This window comes from Conger conger, chromosome 8 (assembly GCF_963514075.1).
Source record: "Conger conger chromosome 8, fConCon1.1, whole genome shotgun sequence".
Lineage (NCBI taxonomy): Eukaryota > Metazoa > Chordata > Actinopteri > Anguilliformes > Congridae > Conger > Conger conger.
Window position 1 is genome coordinate 55553374 of NC_083767.1, and position 26494 is coordinate 55579867.

The 26494-nt window shown below is 45.5% G+C and overlaps 1 protein-coding gene across 6 annotated transcripts in view; it reads right to left on the minus strand.

The window, feature by feature from the left end:
* ppargc1a (peroxisome proliferator-activated receptor gamma, coactivator 1 alpha) overlaps window positions 1–18457 on the minus strand; it is a 63648-nt gene extending 45191 nt beyond the window's left edge. For 4 of the 6 annotated variants that reach the window (XM_061251483.1, XM_061251487.1, XM_061251485.1 and 1 more), the window contains exons 1-3: window positions 18333–18457; window positions 14452–14631; window positions 636–830 (exon numbers count right to left, since the gene is read on the minus strand). In XM_061251483.1, coding sequence (XP_061107467.1) covers window positions 636–830; window positions 14452–14631; window positions 18333–18380 — 423 coding nt within the window. In that variant the 5' untranslated portion in view covers window positions 18381–18457. The remainder of the gene's footprint in view (window positions 1–635; window positions 831–14451; window positions 14632–18332) is intronic. The other 2 variants (XM_061251486.1, XM_061251484.1) reach the window with 1 other exon arrangement.
* Window positions 18458–26494: the final 8037 nt, after the last annotated feature.

Genomic DNA, 26494 nt, shown 5'->3' on the forward strand with positions numbered 1-26494 from the left:
TTCCTGGCTTAAATAAGACTTCGATTTTTGGCAATACCTCAGCTCTTTTCACCCTGCCCTCTTCTGATCAAAGCACCCGCCCATGGAAAAAGAGATCCCTCCTAACCATTACACTGAATCTTGATTTCTGGGAATTCATCCGAGTTTCACGTGTCTTTATCCCAAAACCGTCGCAGCACGTGCATCCTGTGTGGTGAAACTAATACCTCGGTAATGCCAATTCACCTCCACTTTCTCCTTTCATCTTTGCGGCTTCGATCTGCTCACAGAGACACGGAGACTGCCGGGGAAGAGTAACAGCAGACCCTTCTCCACAGCCCATTTGTGCACTAAGCGTCAGACCTGGGTCAAATACGTAATGGTTTTGAATTCAAATTGTTTTCTACACTTCCGATACACAAGACAAGCTATGAAATACTCTGGGGGGGGGGAAAAGCCCCACCTCCTGGCCCTCTTGGTTTGCTAAATTGCACCACACAAGATCAAACAGAGCACAGAAAAGTACTGGAATATAAAACAATTGCAGTATGTATTTGACCCAGGTCTGCTCACATTAAAAAACGTGTGCACCTGGTGGGCATTGGGGGCGGCCGCTCATGTATTTTTCGGGGGCGGGGGGGAGGAGAAGAACTTACTAGAGATGGCTCCTCGGTTTCCGGGGTAGGGGGCGAGCCGTCAGGCGTGGAGGGACAGCTCTGGTCGCTGGCATTGGTCACGTCCCCATCTGCCAGGGCCTCGAAGGAAGGCAATCCGTCCTCATCCACCGGGATGCTGTCCAGGGTCTCTGTGAGCACTGCCAGCAAGTTGGCCTCATTTTCATCATCTATCTTCTTAGGAGGGGGAAACCAAAAACAACGGAAAAATAGGACAGTTTAGAGGGGCTGGGGCTTTTTCGTTTTTCTGCGCTTTTGCTCGCTAGCTCGCTGGGAAACATGCCTCATTGTTAATACCAAATTCTTCTCTTTTTTCTCCTCAGCAAATATCTGCAGTGCTGTTTTTTTATTATTTTCTCTCCCTGCATGAGTCAGATCTGCCACTCATATATTAAGCATGCAGCTTACTGGACCAAAATAATATCTCCCCCTAGAAATCCATTAACAAGGCTGACATACAGCAAGTTTGGGGGATGGGGGGATGGGGGTGGTGAGGGAAGAAAAACAATACAGTAAAAACTTGCTTCAGTCCCAAATTCTCCCTTCAGAACAGAGTGATCAGCTTGACAACAAGATGTTTGCGAGAAATCCTCAGATAAGGAGAATTATAGCCGCGCTAATTCCGGGGAGCTGAGGTTTTTTAAGTATCGGAAGGCACCGAAGATATCGACGTGGGAAGACATTACCATTCCGGATAAGGCCTGGCGCGTATTAACCACGGTGTCCCCTCATGCGCGAGGCGGGACAATGGGAAAGTGTGGTTTAAGCAAAAGCTCGTGGAGCAAAAGGGGATGGCAAACAGCACTTGGAAGTTCCCACACAAAACACTCGGGACCGAAGGCAGAAGAGATAAACACTTCATGACTCTGGGACGCTTCCAAGCACTCCCAAAAAAGAGCGAACCCTTTCAAGCACAGTATGGGATTTACATGGGCTGGTGAGAGCATACGGATGACCGAGTTAAAAGTGAACCGTCTCCAACAGCGCGGTCCTCAAAATAAGTCTCACGTGCACGTGGTCTTCGCTTTCCTTTCCACCCAATTTATCATTCTGAAATACTACAGACCACCACAGATAGATACCTCTTCATGAAAGCAGCTTTTTCAAATATGAAGATAGCGGTTGTTTCTTTTGGGGGGGGGGGGGGGGGGATCCCATTACAGATATAGTAATAAGCATTTGATTTGCCACTGACAATGTGGAAAATGCGAATTAGAGGTCTGCCAGGATGACATTTCTCATTTGGCTGCACGCTTCCGCACTAATGACTCAAAATGATAGAGAGAAACTTATTTCGGAGCAATACAAAAATGCCAAGTAGGGCAGCGTGGCACTGATGTTCGACAGTCTGCAGGATACGCTTTCCTACAAATTAGCACGCCGTTTAAACGCTAACAAAGAGTCTCAGATTGCCGGCGCACAGCCCTGGAGGCAGCGCCATCGACGGATTCCCTGCACCTCACTCTATTAGACCCTACTGCCGGGCAGGTAGATAACAGCGGAAATACCAGGAGCCTCTTCTAAAAACACAACAAAGTGTTTCCCAGCTTGGATATTATAACAGCAATGATTTAGGCCCTTCCCTTTAATGGCTAACCATCTGTTTGGTTTACACTTAAAAAAAAAAAAAAAGATAAAAAAAAGAAAAGAAAAAAATACTTTCAAAGCAAAGACTTTGGACTGTGTTTTCGTTCTTCGTCATTTAAAACCCCAAAACAAACCCGCTCATGTTGACATCCCCCATCCCGCTACCGTAAACGAAGAGCAGTTTTGATAGCAAACTCCGGCGGCCTTGAGGCAAAACCAGCGGCGAAAGGTCAAACAGGAAAGGTGCACCTTCCCCGTCCCCCTCCCCCGCCCAACCGCCCCCCTCCCTCGCTGCCCGACCTTCAGACGGCACAGCTCCAGGAAGTTTGTGGCGGGGCCCTCGACGCGGCGCTACGGTTTCATTAGCCTAATGTGCAGCCGCCAGGATCGCACTTAATATCCTGCTCCCGCTCCCGGGGATCCGCTCTCCGGCTGTGCCCAAACAGCAGTGCGCTTAAAGCCACAGAGGAGCGCAGGGGAGAGAGACGGTTCAACCCCATCACCCTCTCCCGTCCTCCCCCCATTCACACCCCCACAACGCTACGTCCAGGGGAGTCCGCCTCCACCCGGATCTAATGACTCCGCCATCTGAAGACCTGCTCACGCCACTCAATTAGCTCCATCTCCCACAGCCCAAAGCCCTGAACCCTCCCCTCCCCTCCAGCAAACCCCAGCGATATCCGCCGCCCAAACAAGCCGGTAAGATATGTGTCCGAAGGGGCCAGGATCAACATCCCATCCCAACACTGAAGTGCGCTTTATTGATTCAGGTAACAGCTGCTGAGAGGGAAAAAAGGAAAGAAGGATGGTCTCTGTGAGCCCCCCAGCCCCCCGCTCTGCCCCCCTCCCCCTCCCTCGCAGAATAGTTAATGGACCTCGCAGAATTAAAGAGATCTTAACAATCCAGGGCTAATTGTAAGATCACAATATATTAACCTAATTCAATTCTAAAGGGTGCCATTCATGCTGTTTTACTCAAAATGGTTCAATTAGCCATAAAACATACTGGCAAGTGAGAGCAGCTCATTCCTTCTCCCTTTCCCTGCCTCACTCTCTGGAGAAAGAAAGTGCAGGCTAGTCATTCATTATCAGGTGGGGCCTTTTGTTAGCAGACAGGTTGTCTTTGAAATTGTCCTTGCTTTAACTCTTTTATGGAGTTCCACGGTACCTTTGTGTTCCTTTAGATATTAGTCACGGCACCGATAACAGGGCTGTTTTTTATTTTTTTATATGTACACTTTTGAACTCCCAGGCAAATTGCAAATTTAATTGTAGTATTAATTGCTTTTTGTGGAAAACTCTCAAGTGCCGGGGATCAGATTTCATGTACGGTATACAAACAACCTTTAGAGAGAAGGGATGAAAATCATTGTACATTACGTCACAGTAATAAAGCCAGACTCTGAAACACACAGAATGAACCGGACAGCCAAAGTGGTCTGTGGGCACCATTAAAAAACACATTAAATCTAAATGAATTGTTTAAATGCTTTATAAAAAAAAAAAAAAAAAAAAAAAAAAAAAGATATTACAAAATCTAATCTCAACTGGCAAGCACGAAATTAAGTGAGGTACTGTATACACTGCTGTTTATGTCCTGTTAAAGACTGCTAAATGAACACCTGCACACGCCCAGCCAGAAGGAAAATACTTTGAGCAGAGCATTTCTTGGGTTAAATTCCTATCGCGACTATTTAATTGCAGCGTTTTCATGTTCAGATTTCAAAGCCGTCCCCGGGATGAGGTTAACTGAGTGGGCAGATTTCCTAATCACAGTGGCCCCAGAATTAGAGGCACGGCTTGCCGCAGCTGAACTCTACGGAGGGAACACATTAGATTTGATAAACAAATAATGTCATTCTGCGTTATTACCCTGGCCCCAGATTTCAGAGGAAATAAATCAAAGTCACTCGCAACAAAATGTTAGCTTTGCTGACACACTGAACGGTGGCACAGACACGGCATATGGCAGGGGGGAGACAGGGAGTGAACGGGGAGGTGGGGGTGGAGGGGGAGACAGGGAGTGAACGGGGAGGGGGGGAGACTGATCGCACCGTGAGCAGGACGGACGGTTGTCCGGTGCTAAACGCAGGAAAGCGAGGAATCACCACATTCAGAACCGTAACGCCAGCGATCAATAATTATGTTAAGCTTCTTAGAGAGCCGTGCGTGCCGCCCGCGCTGTCAGTCGCACCATACATTATAAAGAGAAATACAAAACTGTCAAGTCTGCCAGCGCTCAACCGGACTAATAATGGACTCGCCTCCGGAGCAAGAGGGCAATCTCATTTTCTGTCCAGATAGGAGGCTCGGGAGCGTCTCAAATTATTCAAATGCCAATGCCCAAACCCCCCCCCCCCCCCTCCACACTACCCACAATCCCCCCTCCCCCTCCCACTGCCAGCTCCCCTTCCTCTGAGCCGAGCACGCTGACACTTCAGAGAGCACAGTCGCTCAAGTTCATGCCAAGGCATTCCTTACTTTGCGGATTAACTTTTCCTGACCCCACCGAAAAAACAACAGCTCCCCCGCGGCAACAGCAGCAAGAATGACAGCAGCAGCATTAGCCATTAGCAGAGCCGGAGATGACGGCAGCAGAATTAGCATTGGCAGAACTAAGGGGTGGCAGCGGCAGCAGCATTAGCGTTAGCATTAGCAAAACCACTGGGAGCAGCTGCAGCATTAGCGTTAGCAAAAACCACTGGGAGCAGCTGCAGCATTAGCATTAGCAAAAACCACTGGGAGCAGCATTAGCATTAGCAAAACCACTGGGAGCAGCTGCAGCATTAGCGTTAGCAAAACCCACTGGGAGCAGCAGCAGCATTAGCGTTAGCGGAATCAGCGTTAGCGACAGTGGCAGCCATTCCCCACACCCGTGGCGTCAGTGTGCCGCGCCCGTTCCCCGAGTGGGTGCCCGGGCCGAGTCTCCGCCTCCCGTCCTGCTCTGAATTTCTGAGCGCGCTGACATTCCGCATCTCTTCAGCCCGGGCTTGCCGGCCCCAGATAAAGAGAGACAGAAGCAGACCTCCGCAGACGACTTAAATGCCAGCGCCCGTGGTGAACCGAGCTGCTGATTTCAGGCAATTTCAAATCCGGCTGACTAATGCCACAACACGACTCGTCGACGGCGCGCCTCTTCCTGTCGGGAGTGAGAGGGCCACATCACAACGCGTCCGCGAGCGGCCAGGGAGAGCCGGCCGAGAAAAGAGCAAGCGAGCGCCCGTAACCTGGACCCCCGCACCTGAACTGAGGGACACCGGCCCTTCCCACGTGGGGCCGGCCCCCATTAAAATCGACCAACAACTAGATTCTGCATTATGTCTCAATTTGGCAGTTTGAATGATAGCGTGGAGCACAGATAAAACTGCGACTGGCAGGGTTTAATTAACAGTCCGCTGATCCGCTGATCCGCTGGGGGATAAACCGAATCGGAGGGCCGTCGGACGCATCAGGGCTCGGAGGGAAAAGCTTCCTCCGGCCTACGCACGCTGCTCCTGTTTTACACGCGGTTCGCAAAGGGCCCGTTCCACTGCAGACCTCGAAGGTCGGCGTATAAATATGTTGTGATGTCCCCACCGCAGGCCCGTGTCCCAGCTGCCACAATTAGGTCCCCACCTGACCTAACCAGCCAGGGAAAGAGCCAGGCTGGCTCAAAACTGCTGATGCCGACACCTGTAGGTGTGTGCGCGAGTGTTAAATAAGTTCCGAGTAGAACTTTCTAGCACAAATTTAGGAGCCAGCAGGCAGAGATATGCCTTGACAGCAGTACAGAATTATGTAAAGATCCAGTTCAGGAGCCTGCAGCTGTGGCACGGGAGGGGGAAAGGAAACACAAAAAAGTGCTGTGGAAGTGTTTGATTTGTAGACTCGAGGTCTTGTTGGGAAAACTTGAAATGGCCAGCCTGGTGCAACCCGGAGAAGCGAGACTGTTTAAAAGGCAATTTTGAGAGACGGTGTTTTCCCAGCCTCCTCCGGCGGGTTAGGAGAGGGAGAGGAACAGAAGGCCAAGCCGCCCCCCCCGGGGCCCGAAATTGTCCACCCACCTTAGCTGACGACAACCGCAGATCTCAAGCGACTAGAATTTGTCGAGAGGATTAGTCACAAGCGACTACAAAAGTGCCAAACCCAGGGGACACTTCAGACTGCAGAAATAATGAGCGGAATGAAAATAGTGCATGGAGGACTGGTATCTAAGGCTGTTGCACACTGGCTTTGTTTAGGGTTTTTTTTTTCCATGTGGCAGAAGCCTGGGGCTTCTTTTAAAAAGTCATTATGAAACATTACCTTGTTTGAGATTCCTTGGTGTTGTTCTTTTTTTTCTATTTTTTTTTTTTTTTTTCTGTTGCATGAGCAAAGCCAGGCGAAGGGACAAAACGCAACGGTTTATATTAATAGTTTTGAGATTCACCCTTTATATATCAACAAGTCTAACGGATAAATATGGAAAAACACGGCCCTCGAAGTGCATGATTTGAAATGCTATGCAAATAACTGCTTGCGTAAGTAGCCATCAAATAAGTACTAGTAAGCACCCCTTAAAATTCTGAGAAGGTACACTCTAAATGGAGAGAAATTTTCAATTTGTTTACTAGATAATGTCATGTTGCATCTTAGTGCATGATTATCAAAGTATTGCCATCTTTGATCTCATCTTGTCGATGGTATAAACAAATTAAAATTAGCTGGGAATAGAAAATGTTTTTTTTTTTTTTTTTGTGGAGGTTTGCAAGCATCTGACAAGAGCAGATTTGCTAAATTCCTTCCTAACCGGGCACTCAGTTAACCTCATGCAGAGTGACCTTTCAGACACTACTAGGCTCATCAGACCTCAAAAGCTTTCCATCTGTCACGTCGAGTTCAGAAGGGGAGGATGCTGGCGTGAGTAAGGCAAAAGAAGATATCACTTAACGGGACAAAATGATAAGACATTGTTATGCAGGAACTGGTCTATGGGGTTATGGACCCAATATCAAAAATTTATGGTAATTGAAACCACAGAATCTTTGGAAATGCAGTAAATTTGATTCAGTATCAAAAGGTCACGCTATTCAATTTACACTCAATGCGGAGTATAATATGGAGAATACACCTGAAAGCAAATGATCTTATCAGCATCCAGACCTCAGCACTTACAGACTACATAAAAGCTATTTGCTGATTACTAAATAAACGCATTACCTTTTACCTTGACATTTTTTGTTCTGGGTAGGATGCTACTGGAGGCAAGCACACGGAGGCCTTGACTTTGTAAAAGGGATTACTCGACTAGATTTCATAGACCTTCTAATTGCATTTTTTCAGACCGCGGTGCTCATTCCGTGCAGTAAATATGGCGGACTTTTTTTTTTTTTTTGAAAAACGCTGGCCCATTTGTATAGGACCACAGATATTTATATTTGTTCAGAAGCTGGGAATGGAAAGATGAATGGAGCTGTGCAGTGGAGTGGTCCTCTTTAGCATCAAACAAAGAACGCAGGATTGCATATGAAGGGGAGAAATCGGTTTTGGAAAAATCAAACGCACGCGTACACGAATAACGATACACGCTGATGGTATATTCCAACAGAGGCCACAGGGTTTGGATTTATCTCCCTGCTCGCCTTAAGGTTGCGATATTGTCCTTCTGTCTCCATCAAGATGTCAATAAAGCTTTTTGTAAGCAACACAATGGATAATCATTAAACAAACATAGCATTGCCTTGCTCTCTCCATTTCAATTACTCTACTCGCTCTGAAAAGGAAGATTGCTAGTGTGATAATATAATGACAAATTTCAGAGGTGGGATGCACTGAATTTTTTTATACGAGTAATTATTATACTTTGTGCATTTAACATTCCATTGGCATGTACTTTTGAATTCAATTTGTGTCCTCTAGGAATAAAATATGTTACTGCCCACATAACTTCCAAAAAAAGCTGCGTTAATAAATTCTATTAACATTCCTGAAACTCTTTTTAAATATCAGAATGCTGTAGGAAGGTGTTATAAAACTGATACGCTGTATGCTTCAGGTGACAATAATCCCGTGTATTAGATGACAGTATGTTACATCTCTGACAGTACACAAAATGCAGACTGTAAAATCCTGTAGGCATTTCGGCAAAGGTTTGATCAATTTATTTTCAGGCAATTTATTTTAACGTACTGTAAGAATATATGCAATTAGTTCAAGGAATATACCAGAGTAAAATGCAGGCAGAAGTTTTTCTATCTTTGTTTGAAACAGGCTCCAACTGGGCCATTGGGATGTGTGATTGTGAACTGCAAAGCTAAGTCATACAAGTAATAGAAAATTCATCATCACAATTGAACTTGAATTCTATGGCAAAAGAAATCCTGTTTGACAAAGCAGCTATTAGAGCAGTATTCTCTCACTAAAAAAGCCCAGGAAATAGAGAAGGAAAATGCAAAATAGGACCAGCCAAATAAAAATAAGTCCTGAGTATGCTGAAGAAGAAGTACTAAAAATATGAAGCATTCTGGGTAATACTTTGAAGACTGAACAGCTCATGAGGCTGGGAATAGTCATCATTAGATTTATTTTTACCCCCACCAAGATACTGTAGTGACCCAGTGTCCACACCCCTGATCAATATCCTTTACTGTTGAGGGAAGAGGGGGATCACACGAGCCTGATCCCACATCTCGCCATAGATTTCCATCTGTTTTGCATGCAGGCAGGATGCAGCCGTGGTTTTACACTGGTTGCATAAGGACAAAGCGTTCCTGGGATCCTCCATTTTAATTCCCGCCCGTAACAAACTAATAGCAGCGATGCTCGGTCCACTTTTGCCTTCTCATAGGAAGGAAACAATCAGATGGCAGAGCTTATTGGCTTAGCTTGTCCAGCCAGGTTAAAGAGAAGTAGCCCTGAAAAGCTTTTAAAGCAGATTAGTCCCGGACTAAAAATAGCCAGCGCTGGAGAAAAGGCAGTACTATGGCTGGCCATTCAGCGCATGTAAACACCACAATCTGATCTTTTCAGAAAGCGTGACAGCTCGGAGCTCGGCTCCGGGCTGTGCTAGTGTCGGAGCTCGGGGGGAAATTTCCGGAAGTGGTGCCTTTCCCAGCAAGCCAAAAGCACACCCCTGCACCCCACCCCTCGCCAGCCAGCACCGTAGAAGGGAGGGGAAATCCTCACCAGTGAAAGGTTTAACACGCACCCAGCCCCAGCCTAATAAAGGAGGAAGCATGCTGATAATAAGGGACATGCCCAGCATGCACGGTCCCTGACTGCACCGAAATGGATGCTGGATCACGGGTCATATATTCCATCATAAGCGTGGAGGGCAGCCTCAAACAGAGGAACATTAGCCGACTCCCCTGTTTCAGAATTCTGCTCCCATTTCAGCAGAAAGAACAGTCTGCCCCTGTGATAGAACTGAAAGATTTTATATAATTAGCCAAGGCACTCACTCATTATTCACACACAGAGAAATGCTTGCACACAGACAGACAGACAGACAGACAGACACACACTTCACATACACACTGACCTATGCAGATCCAAACACACACACGCATGTGTGCACGTGCATATAAAAAAAAGCACACAGGAACACACGCACACACACACACACACTGGCAGGCAGACAGACAGAGAGACAAACACATACACACACACACACACACACATATATAAAATTAAAAAAAAAACACACACGGACACGGACACAGACACACACAAACACAGAGAAAGCACAAACACCCCACCAAAAGCACATCCCCGGCTCTCACTGGGAGTCCTGGCGCGGGCAGAGAGGAGAGGCTGCGGGCTTGGCACACAGGCCGTGTCTCCAATATGATGTGGATAATGCAGCACATGCCTCAGCTCAGGTGGGCGTGATTACAAAGTACTGCGCCTCTAATCCTTGGCTCATTGAGAATCAGCAGCTTTCTACTTCAGGGACAGGCTGGAGAAAGCTAGCCAAGCAACAACCAGAAGATGTTAACTTGCTCTTTTCCAAACATGCCCTAGGGGGACCGTTTGCCGGCTGCAAGTGCTCTTTTTTTTTCCTCTCTTCCTTAAACCGCCTTCCCCCCCGCCCCGCCCTGCTCTGCTCTTTTTCTTTTTTTTCTTTTTTAAACCGTGTCTGCTAGTGAATACATTTGTTTATGCCTCCTGGATTTTAAACTTTATAAAGCGCTGTTTAAACAGGACAGGCTGCCCTCGGAGCCAGAGAACATGCAGGAGAGCGCTGGAGTGTTTCAGAGAGACGGAGTGAAGGCCCGAGCCACCAAACCAAATTGACAGCCACTTGACGACGCGGGGGCCTCTCTGAGGCACGCGTTACTGCTGAAGCTGAATATTAACGCACTTTTGTGTTTTGTTAGAGAGATTACTTATAAATAATATAATCTGATGAAACTGTGCAAATATATGCACGCACAAAGGCATGGCAATGAACAGCAATGTTTTTTAATGGTTCGAGAAAAAAAAGAAACTAGATCTACAGCGCGGCCCGGTATGATAATTCAGCCATCCTTGCTGAACTGGTACATCTACTGGTGCCGCGCTTTGAAATGTCAGCATAAATTTGCAAAATAAACACCAGCAGCAGTCAGCGTTGGTAGATGTTATCGGGGGAACACAAAACACATTTGATCACATGTTCGGGGTAAAAAGCAAAGACTGATCGATCTGTAGTTCCATTACATTATGCTGAATGAGTAAGCATCACATCTGCGAGCTAAATTATAAAATACGCTGCTGCGGAATGCTTTCCCGAACAGAGAACCCCCCCATAAGCCTCAGCCCCTTCAATAACTAATCATCCGGAAAAACATCATCACAGTCCTGCTCACATAAAAAGCTATTTCATATACATTACGTTGTAAATGCCATAAACCCAAGCATCTGTCTTTCACTGATGTCTTAGCCTCTCCTTAATCTATACAATGGCGTCGGTCGCCTTCCTCTCCTGGTTCCTATGCTTAAAATGTTTTCATGAAACAAGCAGGCATGGCTTTTATTACCAAGTTGTTAACGCGCGCGTGTGTGCTTGCGCACGCGCGCCTGCGTGTGCGTGTGCATTTCCAACTGTGTACCATTTTGTTTATCTCATTATGAGGCCATTTTGTAGATTACTTTTCATTGAGCAAACAATTGTATGAGCAGATTAATGAGGCAGCTGTATTCTTTGAATTCCATTTCTTCTGTCCTCGGTAAAACCGTTTCACGAAATGGTTGCATTTTCAAAAAAAAAAAAAAAAAAGTCTAGATAGAATCCTTGAATACACGAGGAACTCAGTTATATGAAGCTAAGTCCCCCCTAATGGTATGCTAATGAGGGACAATTTCATTGCAACGCGAGCCACAAACCATGAATGTCTGTCAGAAAAATGTGAGATGTGGATTGATTGCTTAAGGGGGTAGGGGTACAGGCAGTGAACTGTTTTAAAGAAAGAGGAGAAGAGAGGGGTGGCACTCAGACACAGTCCACGAGCCCGCCAAAGTCCAGCATATCTTCTGACACGTTCCACAGCGCTGTTCCTTCCCCGTACAGCGCCCCTTGCGAGCGTCTCAGATGTACCAGTGCTTTTAATCACTTTCCTCTTAATGGCAAAACAACCTGTTCTCCCTTTCTTCTTATTTAGCCAGCGAATCAGCCGCCTTACGCCTGACCTGCCGGCAAAGAGCCGTCCTTTCACGCAGACCTTCCCCTTCTCATTTGCAGCACTACGGCACACAAAGCCGGCGCGGCTTCAGCCTCTTTCTTCTTCTTTTTTTTCATCCTTTCGCGAAGAAAGGATTTCACGTGTCGCTAGCCGCATCAAAATAACAAACAAACCCACAAAAGAAGGACAAGAGGCTTTATTTACCCTTCCAGGGGGGGGAAGGGAGGGAGGGAGGGAGGGAGGGGTGGGGTTCTATGATTCGGACCAGAAAGCATCTCGTCTTAGCGGGAAGCGTCGCGGGTGTCTCCTCCCGGCCTCCGGTGAGCAGGCCCCTGGCGTGACAGCTGGATCCAGGCTCCGAGGCACCCCCTCCAGCGCTCAACCCCACACGCTACCACCCGCCACCACCTCTAGACTCCATTTTAGCGAATAGATAGGACTGATAAATCATGCTGAACTGGCACTGAAGGGCATCAGCCATCTAGTCACACAATCCCAGGCCTTTCTGCCTCCCCCTGATCATATCTGCCTCATCAGCTTGCCCGGGGCCACTTGTATTTTTGGCTAGGGGAGAGAAAGGGTGGGGTGTGTGTGTGCGCGTGTGTGTGTGTGTGTGTGTGTGTGTGTATATGTGTGTGGGGTAGATTTTGATGAGAAAGTTAAATAACTGGGAGCACAGTACAGACCTAAACCGTGAAAAACACCAATCCCCCCCCCCCCCCCCCCCCCCCCCCATTAGCCACAGCCCTGCAGTAACCTGGCAAAACAGTGTTGATAGTCTCCACTGGGAGACAGCACAAAGTTATGCCAACTTGTTTTAAAGCAGAGGTGATCACTCATTAGTGCCCACGCTCTGTGACTAGGGTGTTTTAGCAACCCCTAGAGGCCAATGCTGGAAATGCACAGAACAGCACCTGCTCTTAGGTTCGCCCTCAAAGTGCACTGAAAATGTCATCTTTTGGAGCCATGATTATTGTATACGGTCGTTACTATGTGCCACCCTAACAACATATGCAATGCCTTCACACAATCTCCAATTATATATACATTTTGTTTGGTTATTAAAATGGAATAAGTAGCCAAGTAAAAATGAATTAAAACCACAGCTTATACTACGGGCATTCCATAGAATCAGAAACAGGGTATCCATAAAAAGAGCCGGCATACCATCTCACCAGCAAAGGCAAACTACTTCAAGATGAAAATATTCCAGGTACATGAGAAGGTTTTGAAGATCAGCGAGTGGAAGCACTGGCACGACAGTAACAATCGAACTCAAATTAATGATGCGCATTCTAAGTAATTAGCAATAAAAAGTGTGCATTTCTGTTTTGGACTATACATACATTGAGCCCCTGTAAGCTTCGACTTAAAAAGGGGATGGCTTTGCACTTAGATTTTTCTATTTTTTATTTTTTTTTACAAACAATGCACTCACCTCAAGAAACCTTACATCATCACTAAATGCCCCATAAAAATTGATGAATGTTCGCAAGATTACCTTGCTTGGCATTGCTACTAACTGCAGGCTGAATTCTCTTACAATGCTAATAGTGCAGCCCTAATGGTGATTATAGGTTTTTAAGTCTGTTTCGGTCCAGGCCTCAAGCCACTCATTGACTGCAGCCTGCATCACATTCAGACAGCAGTGACAGTCAACTGCACACTGCTCACACAAAGCCTGGGCTTTCAACTGCTGGTCAGCCCCTACTCTCTCTCACAAAATGGCCACAGTACACGGGGGAGGAAAAGAATATCTTAATTACAATCAGAAACACTTATACAGCAAACAACGCGTGTAAATGCTGATGAAGTTGATTAGACGTGTTTATTTTTAAACCCCAGGACCCAACCGTCATAGGGAAATAAACAATTTTAACACTCTTTGGGTGGTTGAAACCCCAAGCCTATTTTAGACAAGGAACAGCAAGGAACAACCTTCTGAAATACAGGGCTTAATTGCTGATATGCTTGGTTTAATGGACTTTGTTTCTGAAATGCGACAGAATCGCAGGTGCCACAAGTTTAAAGTTTTACTCGCACACTTTGAAGATATTTCACAACATGACCTATAATCAAGGATACGTTAATGGCGCTGCAATCGTACAGTCCCCTCGGTGTGTATACTGATAGCCGCACTTGATTCAGGTGAATGGCTTTAGATTTTGGAAGCTGCTGTCAGAGAAGGGGACTATGGGCAGAAGTCAAAGGTTGGCCTCGTATCGTTCCGCTTTATCTCTGGCAGAAATACGTTTCCCTTTGTACTTTCGGAGATGAAAAGAACCTGTTTGTAAACCCGAGCAATATGGATGTTCTATCAGGCCGTTTTTTTATCGACCACCTGGAAATAATTTATAAACACAGCACATAGTGATACGCTAATATTTATTACCCATTGACAGCAGATAGATTATGAGTCGGGAGCAAATGTTAGTGATTGAAGTGAAGTGGTCTAGCTGGTATTAGTTCCCAAAGCTTGAGGAAAACTGAAATAACTGCAAAAATACTCTTGAGAAATAAATACACAAATAAATTCAAATAAAACATGAAAACACATGATAAAGCAGAGTTAGAAATAAAGGTTATCTTACCTCAAACAGGTTTGATGCTTCATTGCCATACTGACTGGAAATGATTTCTGATTGGTCACTGTACCATTTGAGTCCACCCAGAAAACTATCTGCATCCAGGTCACTGACATCTAATTCTGATAGGTCAAGTTCTGGGAGGTCAGGGCAGAGAGGCTGGTCTTCACCAACCAAGGCAGCACACTAGGGACAGAAAGAAACTGAAGCGTTAAAAAAAACCCCACCACTAAACCATTACAATATGAGAGATACGAATAGGTTTGGGAGGCATTTAATGCATTTTCTCCATAGGGAAAAGAAAATTGATCACCGTCTGGATATTTTTTGCCTTAGCGCACACTCACACACATCACATGCTAAAGCACACACATAAACAACTTTAATCTTTGTTTATTTCCATTAATGCTTATTTCACCTACAGCCTCTCTGGTTCTCCTTTGCCACCTAGTTGACGGTTGTGGCTTTTCCACCCAAGATTTATTCCAGGAGTACCTTTAAACAGTAATGATCTATTGCACATTCAGATACACCACTAATTCCTTATGCAAATTTCTGCAGCAGCCCCATTCTTCAGCGATATTGCAACTTGGGGACCTGTCTGACATGCTGATTGGCTGCTAGCTCTCAGTCTCATTCTTCGACAGAGTGGCAAGGCTCACCCCCTGACCAGGCGGAGAGGCTGAGCAACTGTTGCTATTGCAAATTCCCTTGTGCTCTCCACTTGTTTTCCGTTATTCTCTACTTTCCTTATGGTGCCGGACTCCATATTGGCAAATGCTGCCTGTTGACATTTCAGTCCTCTCTGTCTGCGTTTGTGTATGTCTGTCCAACAGCTGTTCAACCGCTCTCAAGATGCAAATCGCCGGCTTCGTCGAACTGCATTTGAGGGATCTGCGATTTTCAAAGCTGTCAGCCTGCCTGGGATGTAAACTTTATGACACAACGCTGACAGAAACACTCTCAATGCAAACAAGTTCCTGGAACGGCTCTGAAAACCCACATTACTTATTCAGCTGCCAAGATGTTACAAATGCTAATTGCTTTAGCAGCGTAGCTTGCAGCAAGGTTACTTTGTTACTTTTAACATTTTTATCTGAAACATATATTCTAAATTTCCAGACAGAATGGCAGTTTAAAGGTAAACAGTGGTATTTAGCTAAAACGAGCAGAATAGATGTAAATTAAATAGCAGGAGCTTGTTAATGGCTCAGTTAGTAAAACTTGACAGAGTGTCTCTAGCTCTACTGGAACACATACTTAGTGAATGATGACTTCACACATCACATGTGATGAATTATTTTGGGTACCACAATTCCAGGCACAAAGCCAGCTGTGCACAATTCAAGAGGCACACTTAGGCCAGGGGTGACCAATCTTATCCGAATACGGCTGGCGTGGGTGTAGGTTTCAGCCCAGCACCAAGACGCCTGATTCTACTTATCAAGGTCTTGATTGAAGACCACGATTCGTTAATTAGTTGAAAACAAAAACCTGCACCCACACAAAAGTGCAAAAACCTGCACCCACACTTTATGGATAGGAGAGGACTCCCCGATTTAATCTCAGCGGACTCAGTGCACAGCATACAGGGCTTTTGCTGGGGCAGGAAAAAAATCGGCACAGTATGTGATGATGTTACAGTGCTTAAGCAACAAAGTAAACAGGAAATTAAGAATAAGGAGGAGCACCGCTACAAGCAATTGAGGAAAAGTGAAATTCAGCAGTGAACACACCCCTGTAATGGTCTCCCGCGGCATGTTTCGGTGACAGTATTGGGAACGGCTAACATTCTGAGATTTCCATTTGGGTAATTTGATCGTTTGATTTTCCAATGGGAGGTAGACGCTCCCGATTCGCAAAAAGATGAACTGCAGGTTCAACTCAGGGCAACAAGGAGAGATACGCCACGCCAAGTGGGTGGGGGAAAAAAGGTCCAGCTCACACGTCACGGTTGATCTGCACTCTGATTGCACTCTGGCAATGACAGCCAGTATTTACTACCAAATAAATAAATAAATAAATATATAAATAAATAAATAAATCCCGCCACAGGCTGTGACAACGTGCATAATAGCCTTGCTTATGCTCATCTGCATGGAGATGTCTTCTTCATTGTGATCGATCTACATAAGGATGATTTGATCAAATTCTCACAAAAGGCACATTCCCATTCAATCTTCTAATCCCTTTTCTATGATGCTAATGAAAGAGTGTGGCCAGACAGGCAAAAATAGTGGGCACTGCATTTGAGCTCCAAACTGATTTATACCTAGACAACACATACAACCACCTGCTACTACAGCTATGTTGAGATGATTAAAATTATGAAGCAAGTCGTGCATTGTTTGGGGCTTTGGTAATCCCTGTGATTTTGTATTTATTTTTCTTCATTGTGGTGGTATTTAAAAAATGGACATTTCAACAAAACACTGACAGACTTCTGGAAAGTGGATATCCCGTTATTCTATAATAACGGAATATTTCTGATGGTTTGTTAAGTGTCTTACTAATGTGAATGCATCAAAGCAATATTGTATGCAAACATGATATAGTCAAAAATGGTTTTCCCGTGAACGTGATTTAAGACGTCTCAGACCTCAAATTCTAGTAATACTTTCAGATTAACCATGGAAACCCGAGCGTTAGTAGTCCATAAAGCATCGTCCGAGCCCGTTAAAGCCCGCTAAAATACAACAATCTATCATGCATCAACATCATGACAGCTAGGACTATAAATATCATAGTCTCAGAAATTGAATTTGGATTACATTTGCAGGCAAAGCAATACCGACAGAAATATGAAAGCACAAGCCGTTATCTCCCCATCGACCACCTACTTCGTTTAAAAAGCGCTGATCTTAAGGAAGCTGGCTATTTACATGGAACGAATCGTCCCAGGGAAGTGTTATAGAGATGATGCATTGCAATCTATTTTTAAACTGACAGGACTTCGTATACCAGAGCATTTAGCCTCGGCTTTGTACCTTTCTATTATTCCAAAATTCCGCACTAACTCGTTTAATTTAGCGTGCAGTTATAATCGCGGATTCTGTATGGATTAAAAACTGAACAATAAACTTCAACGAGGCAAACATCAAACACAGCTCTACAGTTTACCCTGTCAGCAGAAATTCAGACTGCGTACACAGTGGAAATTTTAATTTAGTCATAACAGGCTTAATGACTGAATTTCAACGTTTTATTATTACCCACAACGTTTCACCATTGCACAGCCGTTCTGAGTGGCTGACGGGTACCATAAAGATGCGCTTCTAATAGTGTATTTCACTGTTTGAGGAGACCTGCATTTCTCCGTGCGCCGTCTGTTTAATGGTCTTATTAGACCTGAATAAGAAATTGACCGTACGACATATCGTCGCAGGCTGAGACAAAAGTTGCACTGTACAGGAATAGACTCCATAAATAATTCCATCATTCTGCCACCGCTAGTGTCAAATGAATTATACTTTGCGATCACCTACAAGTCACGTCAGTTTACAGCGAATAAGGACTCGGAACGATTTCCAAATGCAAGTAAACACACTTTTTCAATTGCAAGACATCGTATAATCACAGCCGAAAACTCGCATGCTATAGCCTACTAGACACAGCATCCGTGTAATGCCTAAAACAGGGATTTTACCATGCCAGAACAAAGTAAATACTAGTAATAATAGCTACAATAAAGGGAATCTACTTTTCCCACTTCAAATTCCTTGTCTTCTTTTGCTTTATTTTCCCCCCGGTACGTTCTGTGCACAAACAGCACCAACAACGAAAACCCGGTTTCGCCTTATACTATTAGATGTTCAGGATGGCCCAGGTTCCCCGAATTGTTCCGACGCCCAACGACAGTTGATGATGAGTTCATTTTTATATCTTACCTCGAATTCTCGCCACACAGAATCCTGATTACACCTGTCCCACGCCATTCAGCCACTGAATGACGCACAAAAATAAAAATCAAGCAAAAGAAATCCACTGGCTCTTCAGCTGTTTTCACTCAGGGAACTGCCCCCTTACTGAGAATGAACTGAGGGCACCTGTCTTACAACTGCTTGCCATCACATGACAAAGCTATTAAAAGTAGGCAGGGGAGTGACTCCCTCCAGTCCCCCTCCCCACAACTCGCCAATGACGTACTGTCAAGCAGGCGGGGTTTGGCAAACGCATAGTAAATCTTTTCAACTATTAAATCTCTCAATCCTTGGAAACGTAGCGAAATTAAAGACATATCAGACGCTATACGTATAGGACGGTTATGAGAAAGTTAACAAAAATAAATAACCGTTAACTGGTTATATTTTAACAGCGATAAAGTGTAGCCTACAGCAAAAAGAGATACCGAATCGCAGCGAGCGGAATTATATTCGAAGCGAAACGTTTCTGAAGCTAGTTTATTCTCGCGTGCATGCTCGCTTGAGAACGTCTGTTCAGAGCAGCACTGCAGAACACAATATCGGTGGCTACATTTGGCTAAATTAAACCTAGATCACTTCCCATGTGAATAATCTGCTTTCGGTGTGCGCTAACAACATGCAAACGACATCTCTCTTTTGGGAGGCGAGTAGCCTATTTGTGGGAAATGTGTATTTCGGCTACCTTACGAGACCGAATCGTTGCGATAAAGCCGATTTAACGCATACAGAAATATGTCTGGAAGCGAACGGTATCTTACTCGTGCATCTTTATGCACGCGCGTTTGGAAACACCGCCTGCTCTCTCACAGCGTCGCTGGTGCGTACAGTTTACGCACGAAATGTCATCACTGCTGTGATGTGTCACAGACGATTTAAGGAAGTCTTTGATTATTTACATTGTCCTGTACTACGATTACCCTAGTTTACAATGGGGGAGACATTGATATTGAATACAAAGACTTTGCTTTGCGTAGACTATTAAATATTACACGGCCGATCTGCTATGGTGGTCGTCCAAATTTTTAGAGTAAGCGGGTTAGATTTGCGGTTAAGTTTCAAAGATAAAATCTACAGTACATACATGTTGGAATGAACGCTTGGCCACTACGTGTTTTGAAACAAACTGCAGTAATTTGGTTTGATTTATTTCGGACCAGTACTTAAAGACATCAGACAGCATATGTCAAGGTGTATAGTGTCAACAAAACGTGTATACACAATACAGCCACAGCAAACAAAAACAAAAGGTTCGTGTGGACACTGAAAACTTCGGGTCAGCTGCCTAGCCACCAGACGCTCAGCAGTTCTTTATGCGAGGATCCCATTAATACCGACACAATTACGCTTACCAGCAATATAAAGGGCTAAACTGTAGAATGCTACTGAACGAATTAAAATATGAATTAATTTGCTACTACAAACTTAAGTCAAGTCATTAATGCAAACAGAGTGCGACAATAACCTCACTTTTTGATTTATCACTTTTCAGAAAAACTGTGAAATTAAAGGATGGATAACAAATGTTTAACATTAGCAATGAATGACAGTAATCGTTGAACCGGGCTACATTAGTTTGTGCCCAGTAATCTTGTAACCTAATTATTTTCACCGCATTGAGTTACTGGGACTATAGTAGCTAATTTCAGTAAACGTTGTACATCTTATAATAATTTTGTTAGACTGGGCTGTAGCTATTCCGCTTTAAGCGCCGTCTATTAAATTCATGTGAGCATGTGTTCAGCAGTAGTCTCCTAAAATTAGCAAGCCACATACCTATAATTAAATGTTTAATTGTACAGAAACTCGTAAAGGATAAAAGATCCTCGGAATGGGATTCTACAGTACACATTAAAGGGATGTCTGGTTATTACCTTTGCGCCAAGCATCTATCTATCGGCACATCTATGTTTCTGTCTCTCTACATGCGAGCAAAGACGCTAACATTATGCCTAGAAGCCAGACCTTATCTCAACGTCTGGAGGAAGGCAGGTGGTATGAAATGCCCTGGTGCTGTTTTCACGAGGCGGATGGACCACTGGCTCAGTTGTTGTAGGAGGAGTTGTAAAATGACATCAAATCTGATCTGCTGTACCTCTCAAAGCACGGTATAACCAAACGGGTAGCACACTTATACAACGGGGATCTGCGACACAAGCTGGCATACTGCAATTGCTTTGTCAAACAATCCACACCAAAACCCAGTTACCCTAAAACCCAATACTGATTACTAGAAACGAAATTAGAGAAAAAGTGTTTATTCAGTGCATTCAACAATGGACGACATACTATCCATTAATGGAAAAGTATTTATTAGCATAAAATATCTATTTGAAACTAGTATTAAGGAGGTCAACAAAAAGCATACCCTGGAATGTGATAGCATCTGTTTCCACATTCATAAGCGCAGTTGACCTCCGGCCAGTGTTTCAAACTCTCCCGATAAAGCAACCCCGACATCAAATAATGTACACAGACTCTGGATCAGAGAGTTATGAAGGAGTGCTTTCCCCTATCTGCTTGGCCAGACTTGCTTAGTGTGATAGCTTCCATTAATGTATAGCTACAACTTTGAACATGCCAGATATGTGGGAATCAGAAGATTGCATCTCTGTTCTGAGCTCCCAACATGATCCCAAAGCCTGAATTCCCCAGACTGCTTAGGGAATAGCTACAGGTGAAATCTAATGTCAGTCTTAACAATGATTATGAATGCACATAGTATGTTTCAAACCAATCTATTTTCAACCACAATGAACATAAATACTAGGCTTTTGCCGAGAAATGTTCTCTTGTTGTTTCCAATCCATTTCTTTACACTCCCCGCGTTATATTAGTTATTCCTGTTGGCTGTAACACAGGTATACTGTAGAGTGTTATTGGCACAACCGAAGGTGTGGCATCCCCTTGATGAAGAAAGTTTACAACTATTACAGGTGATATTCACTAAGAGCTTCATGTATTTATTGGAGAATTAATAAACACAAATTTGGTAAGTGCAGGAAGTGGAACGTGGCACCATGACACTTCCATAAATAGACACAAGATGAAGACTACCTTCTGTGGTGTGGCTATTTACAGATCTTTCCAAGTACCCACTCCAGGATTTACCCTGCTCTGGGTCATTCCTTTAGTATTGCCCATCTGACACTCGACCGATAACATTAGAAGCCAAGCCGGCTTCCCTTTGGTTTTGGGCTATGACCACTAATAATGAAGTTATACATACTATTGTCCTGTACGGAAGCATGAGCATAGTCCTGGACAAAATTGAGTTTTCAAATATAATTTGAAACAGAATTTGGTCTAGGACTAGGCTTAATCTGTGTCTGCAATACTGGCCCCTTATGTCAATATTAAGTCCATCTTTGATACAGACATCAAGAGCAGACACTCGTTAACTGAAAAAAGAAACAGCTGTGAATATATAGTTATGTAATTTGAATTAACACACAGTGGCTTCCTTTCTAAAGTGTAAACTTTCTGGCTGAAGATAGCCGTTCCTCCTCGCATGTGGATTGCATAAATAAGACAGGCTGGCAGATGTATTTCCACCAGTGAAGCATGTTGCACAGAGGCCGCATCGGGCGAATGTCTTGCGCGCGGGCGCGAAATCTTTGTTATCCGTGTACCGGCTGGTGACGTTTCGCGTGTCCAAAGAAAAGAGAATCTCGTAGCCAAGAGTCCAGCGCCCATATTAGCGCAAGTGACACAATGAGGTTCGTGAGTGTGTGAGGACTGAGCCTTGAAATTGAAAACAACATCAGCCCCCGCGCTCAGCCATGTAGCCCAGGAGGGGTCCCGCACAGCGGTGCCTGCTCTCTCATTTTCGTATGGAGCCTTGCAGCGGGCACGGGGCCCCTACAGACAGTAATACCACGGCCGTACGACGAAACGAGCTCCCTCCGCTCCCTCCGCTACCGAAGGCAGTGTTTTCCGACTGGTATTAAGGCTCTTTAAAAACACCAGACTCTCATAAAAGATTTATCAGAGAGGAGTGGTTTGGGGAGAACAAAACCACGGTGATTGAATGGCGGCGGGGGCAGCGGGCGGTGCAGTCTCGCAGCAGTAAGGAGCGATGATAAACTGCCACCGGAGACAGTGTTTTCCTTTGTGTGTCTTATGTAGACTATTGGAGAGGCCGGGAGGCGCTGTTTGAGACCCAGAGGCGCATCGCTGAAGAGCTCGGTGACTAAAACATCATGCCTTCTCCGGTCCACCATCTCCACAACTGCTGGGCTTCGTCTGTGATCCTCCCCCACTAAACTTGGACAGGAAATGGAATAATTGTCTTCCCGGGCGGTTGCAGTTACTGCATTCAGGGAATAAACACGCCGAACCTGACACTGTGAGAGTGCGGTTGCTTGTCATAAACCTCAAAGTGTTAATGTTGCCTGCTTCCCCACGAATGCGGACCGGTTTGGAAAAGCTGAGAAAAAGAACTAGAGGGAAGTAGCAAGGGTACTTTGAAGCAGACAGTTGATGAAGATACACAGCTCTGTACTACACAATATCTCAGTATTAGTTAACATGCCTGAAAGACATTTTTCATGCTTCAATGAAAATATTAGAGGAGAACGTGCCTGAATAGAATGTTGTATTAAAAAAGATAAATAAGAGATGCATCATCCACAACCCAAAGTGTATATGCCAAGCCAAATAAATAAACACAAGCTCTCTGCATTAAAAAAACAAAAACTGTTTTTGAATAAGCTCTCTACTTATGTAGCCTCAGCAGTATCAGACAAAAATGAGGTCAGCGACTGTGCTGTGTGTCTGCTGTTTTTTCGAAGCTAAACCATAAAACCATGTTCTGCAACATATAGGTATAGTACTCGCTGAGAATCTCGCTTGGCTGCTTCTAAGTTGAGAAATTGTATAGCTGCATTGTCCCCAAAAAATTCCAGACAGCCATCTAATTATTCTGAGGAAAAAGTGCTTTATTTCCCTGGTCTGTGTAAGGTGTTACCACAATGAAAATCCTTACGCTGTCATAAAAATCATTGTATCATCACCTTTTTTTTTTCCCTTACAGAAAGCATTTCTTTTCATTACCCTAAAACAAGGGTGGACCGCTGGGGCAGGCTGGAGAAAGAGCGGGGGACTACCGGGGAAGAGATGACGCAGTCCAACGCCATCTTTCACACAGGTGCCCCACTGTCAGCCAGCTAAATTCACCTCAGCTGCAGGGGGGCAGCAGGATGAAGAAATTGAGGGAACGGGGAAAGATGGAGAGGGAGGCGGAGAGAGAGAGAGAGAGAGAGAGGGCGCAAAAGAGACAGAGAGGGAAAGAGCAGGATCACCACTCCTCTCAGCTCGCCTCCTGAATAAAGTGGAGATGACAGACTGCTTCACCACCCCCATCTCTCATCTTCAGATAACTCAGGGCGCACACCGACTGTAAGGGCAGCCCTCGGAGGGCCTGAGTCAGCCTTCCGCCGGCCCGAAAACCCGCCCGCAAGGCTCTGCCCCGCTATCAGGAAGCTAATCTGAATACATGGAACAGCAACTATTATTGCACCCTGCAGAGTTTCCCCCGCCATTGTCTTCCCTCTTACAGCCAGGCCCCCGCTCACACGTGCCGTATATAAATTACACATTCACAGGAAAGCCTCTTTCTCCTCCGCGCCGTTATTCACCATCAAGACGACCGTTATATTTCAGGGAACCCCTTTCCGCGGCCGATCGGCCCGTGATGAATCGAGCAAATGTTTGCGCCGTCGTCGCGGTATTTTAGGGGGGGGGGGCTGGGGCGCTGAGGCCAAATAAAGCCGGCCGTTACGAAACAACACGGGGGAAGAATCGCACGCTGTGTGTCACTGTTTCCACCGTCGCCTCCCTGTCCAGACGGCGTGCCCTTTTATTACGTCTGTTTACCGCAGAGTCGTTTGCATGATAATTTCGCGGTTCTCTCCCGTCTGCTTCCCAGAGCGGTGGTTAGCATGTTTCCCATGGCTTATCTCAGAGAAGCCCGCCCCAGTGGTAATTACCCCCGGCGTTCCCACACCGAACATCGCCAACGTCGGCGGAAGGAGACGCGCGGCCGTCTCATTGATTACGATATCAGAGCCGCCTCTCGCCTCGCCCCCCCCCCCCCCCCCCGGCTATGGCTCCGCAATCAGCGCCGGGCGTCGCCCGCCCCCCCTCCCCGCCCGCCCCCTCTCCCCGCTCGCCGTGACCATCGGAATCCTTGTCAGCGCGGTAAACAGGATTAATCAGCGGCGGCTACGAGCACTCTCATCCCGATGATGAGCGTAATTAAGGAGTAATTGGCAAATCATCTGTACATGAGGAAAAATGACAAGGTTGGCGGAGACCTGTGTGCGGGGGCCTCCCGCCTGTCCCCCCGCCACATCGCTCACGGGGAGAGAGGGGCCCCGGGCCGGAGGCGGGCGGACGGGCCCCTCCGAGCTCCCGCGGACGAGAAGGGAGGAGGGCCGTAATGATTTTTGTTTGGGAGATGGAGTGCCGAAACAATGGATGCTGACTACGCCGAGGCAGATCGGAGTACCCGTGGAGGACTCTGAGGGAGAGGGTCGCGGGAACACAGGAGTAGCAGAATGTTTGATGAGGGCTACGGGCGCGTCGAAGCTCTCTCCCCTTCCCTTCCTGTTACCGGAGCAAGCACTCATCGCCGAATATAAGCGGATGAACGGAGACTTCGGGCGTGTCGCCGCCGACAACTTCGACGCTCCGGCGCTACCGGGAAGATTACTCAGTATTCCGGGCGATTCCGAAATCGAATCTGACTTTTATTTCGTTGCGTACATATAAAAAAAAAAAAAAAAAAAGCACAGCTCCTTTTTTTCCCCCCGAAGTTATAATGGACTGGTGCTTGTTGCAAATGGAGAAAACTTTCCAGGGAGGGGGTCCACTGCGCTGCGGCTGATAACCTGCGATAGCGGCCGGGTAATTTGCTGTGTTCCCTATCACAGTGGAGCCCAAACTGCACGCTGAGGAAGAAAGGTGCACCATAATAGCAAAGCAAATGGTTCATAGAGATATCCCAGTTGTTTTTCATCACATCAATTTCACGGTCGCACTACCGTTTTCTGTACGCCATACAGGAGGGGTGGGGGCTAGGGGGGGTTTTGGTTTTGGTATCTGCCTCTCCTTCAACGAGGGAGGGGGCTCAGACAAACTGGGTCACTGATATTCGGTGTATGTGAGGAGAACTGCCACAAAAGCAGCCCAGAAACTATTCCCTAATTTCGCGTTTGGATTTAAGAAGCAAAGCTTTGATTGCCGACTCTATACAAGTGAGACATGAATAAATATCACAACAGAAGAGGGAGAAGGTCAGGGAAGACATTAACTAACCTGTAGGAGTTACAGCAAATAATGGTGCTGCATGGTAATGCAATATAAACTACATCTTTTTCATGCTCAAAATTCTCTTGTGACTTGCACTTCTTTTGTGTATGGAAACACTAACTTTATGCCTTAACACAATGGAAAAATATCTTGTGGGAAGGAATTTTTTTCCTCTAAGCTTCAGTTAATTTTAGAAGGCAGACATTTTATCTCCTGGCATATCTTTCAAGCCTAGGCTCTATTCTATGGAATCAGCTCTTCTCCAAACGGTTATGTTTGACTGGCAGACCTTATCGCGGCTCGCGCCCAAACTTTTCCTTCAGAGGATTCCAGAGTGCTGCAGTTATCTGCCAATCACATCTCCTCTAAAAACAAACCTGTTTATCCCAGCTTAATATTGCTATCTGGATTTCAGGTCTGCATTTAAGCATGTTTGCTAGATGGCAAATATTTAACCTGATCCGGTTTTATCTGCCTCTGAACCCCGTAGAAGCCCTTTCGATTTCTGAATCCCCCTCCCTACAAGGGGCCGTGAGCAGAGGCGGTGGCCCCAATACTGAAATGAGCCTGAATTACCCGCATGCGTTACTTCCACGCGGACCCTCCACATACATAATTATTGCGCTACGACTCTTTTGATTCAAGGCCCGCTCCTTTATAGCACCGTGAACTTTCCATCGACCTATGATAAATGACCATTGGGACAAATGACTACTGGTAATACAATTGCAATAGTAATTGCAGTATATAGTATTGCATTCAAAGACAAACCAATCATTCCACAGTCACAGGGAGAACTCTGCGGTGTGACAGAA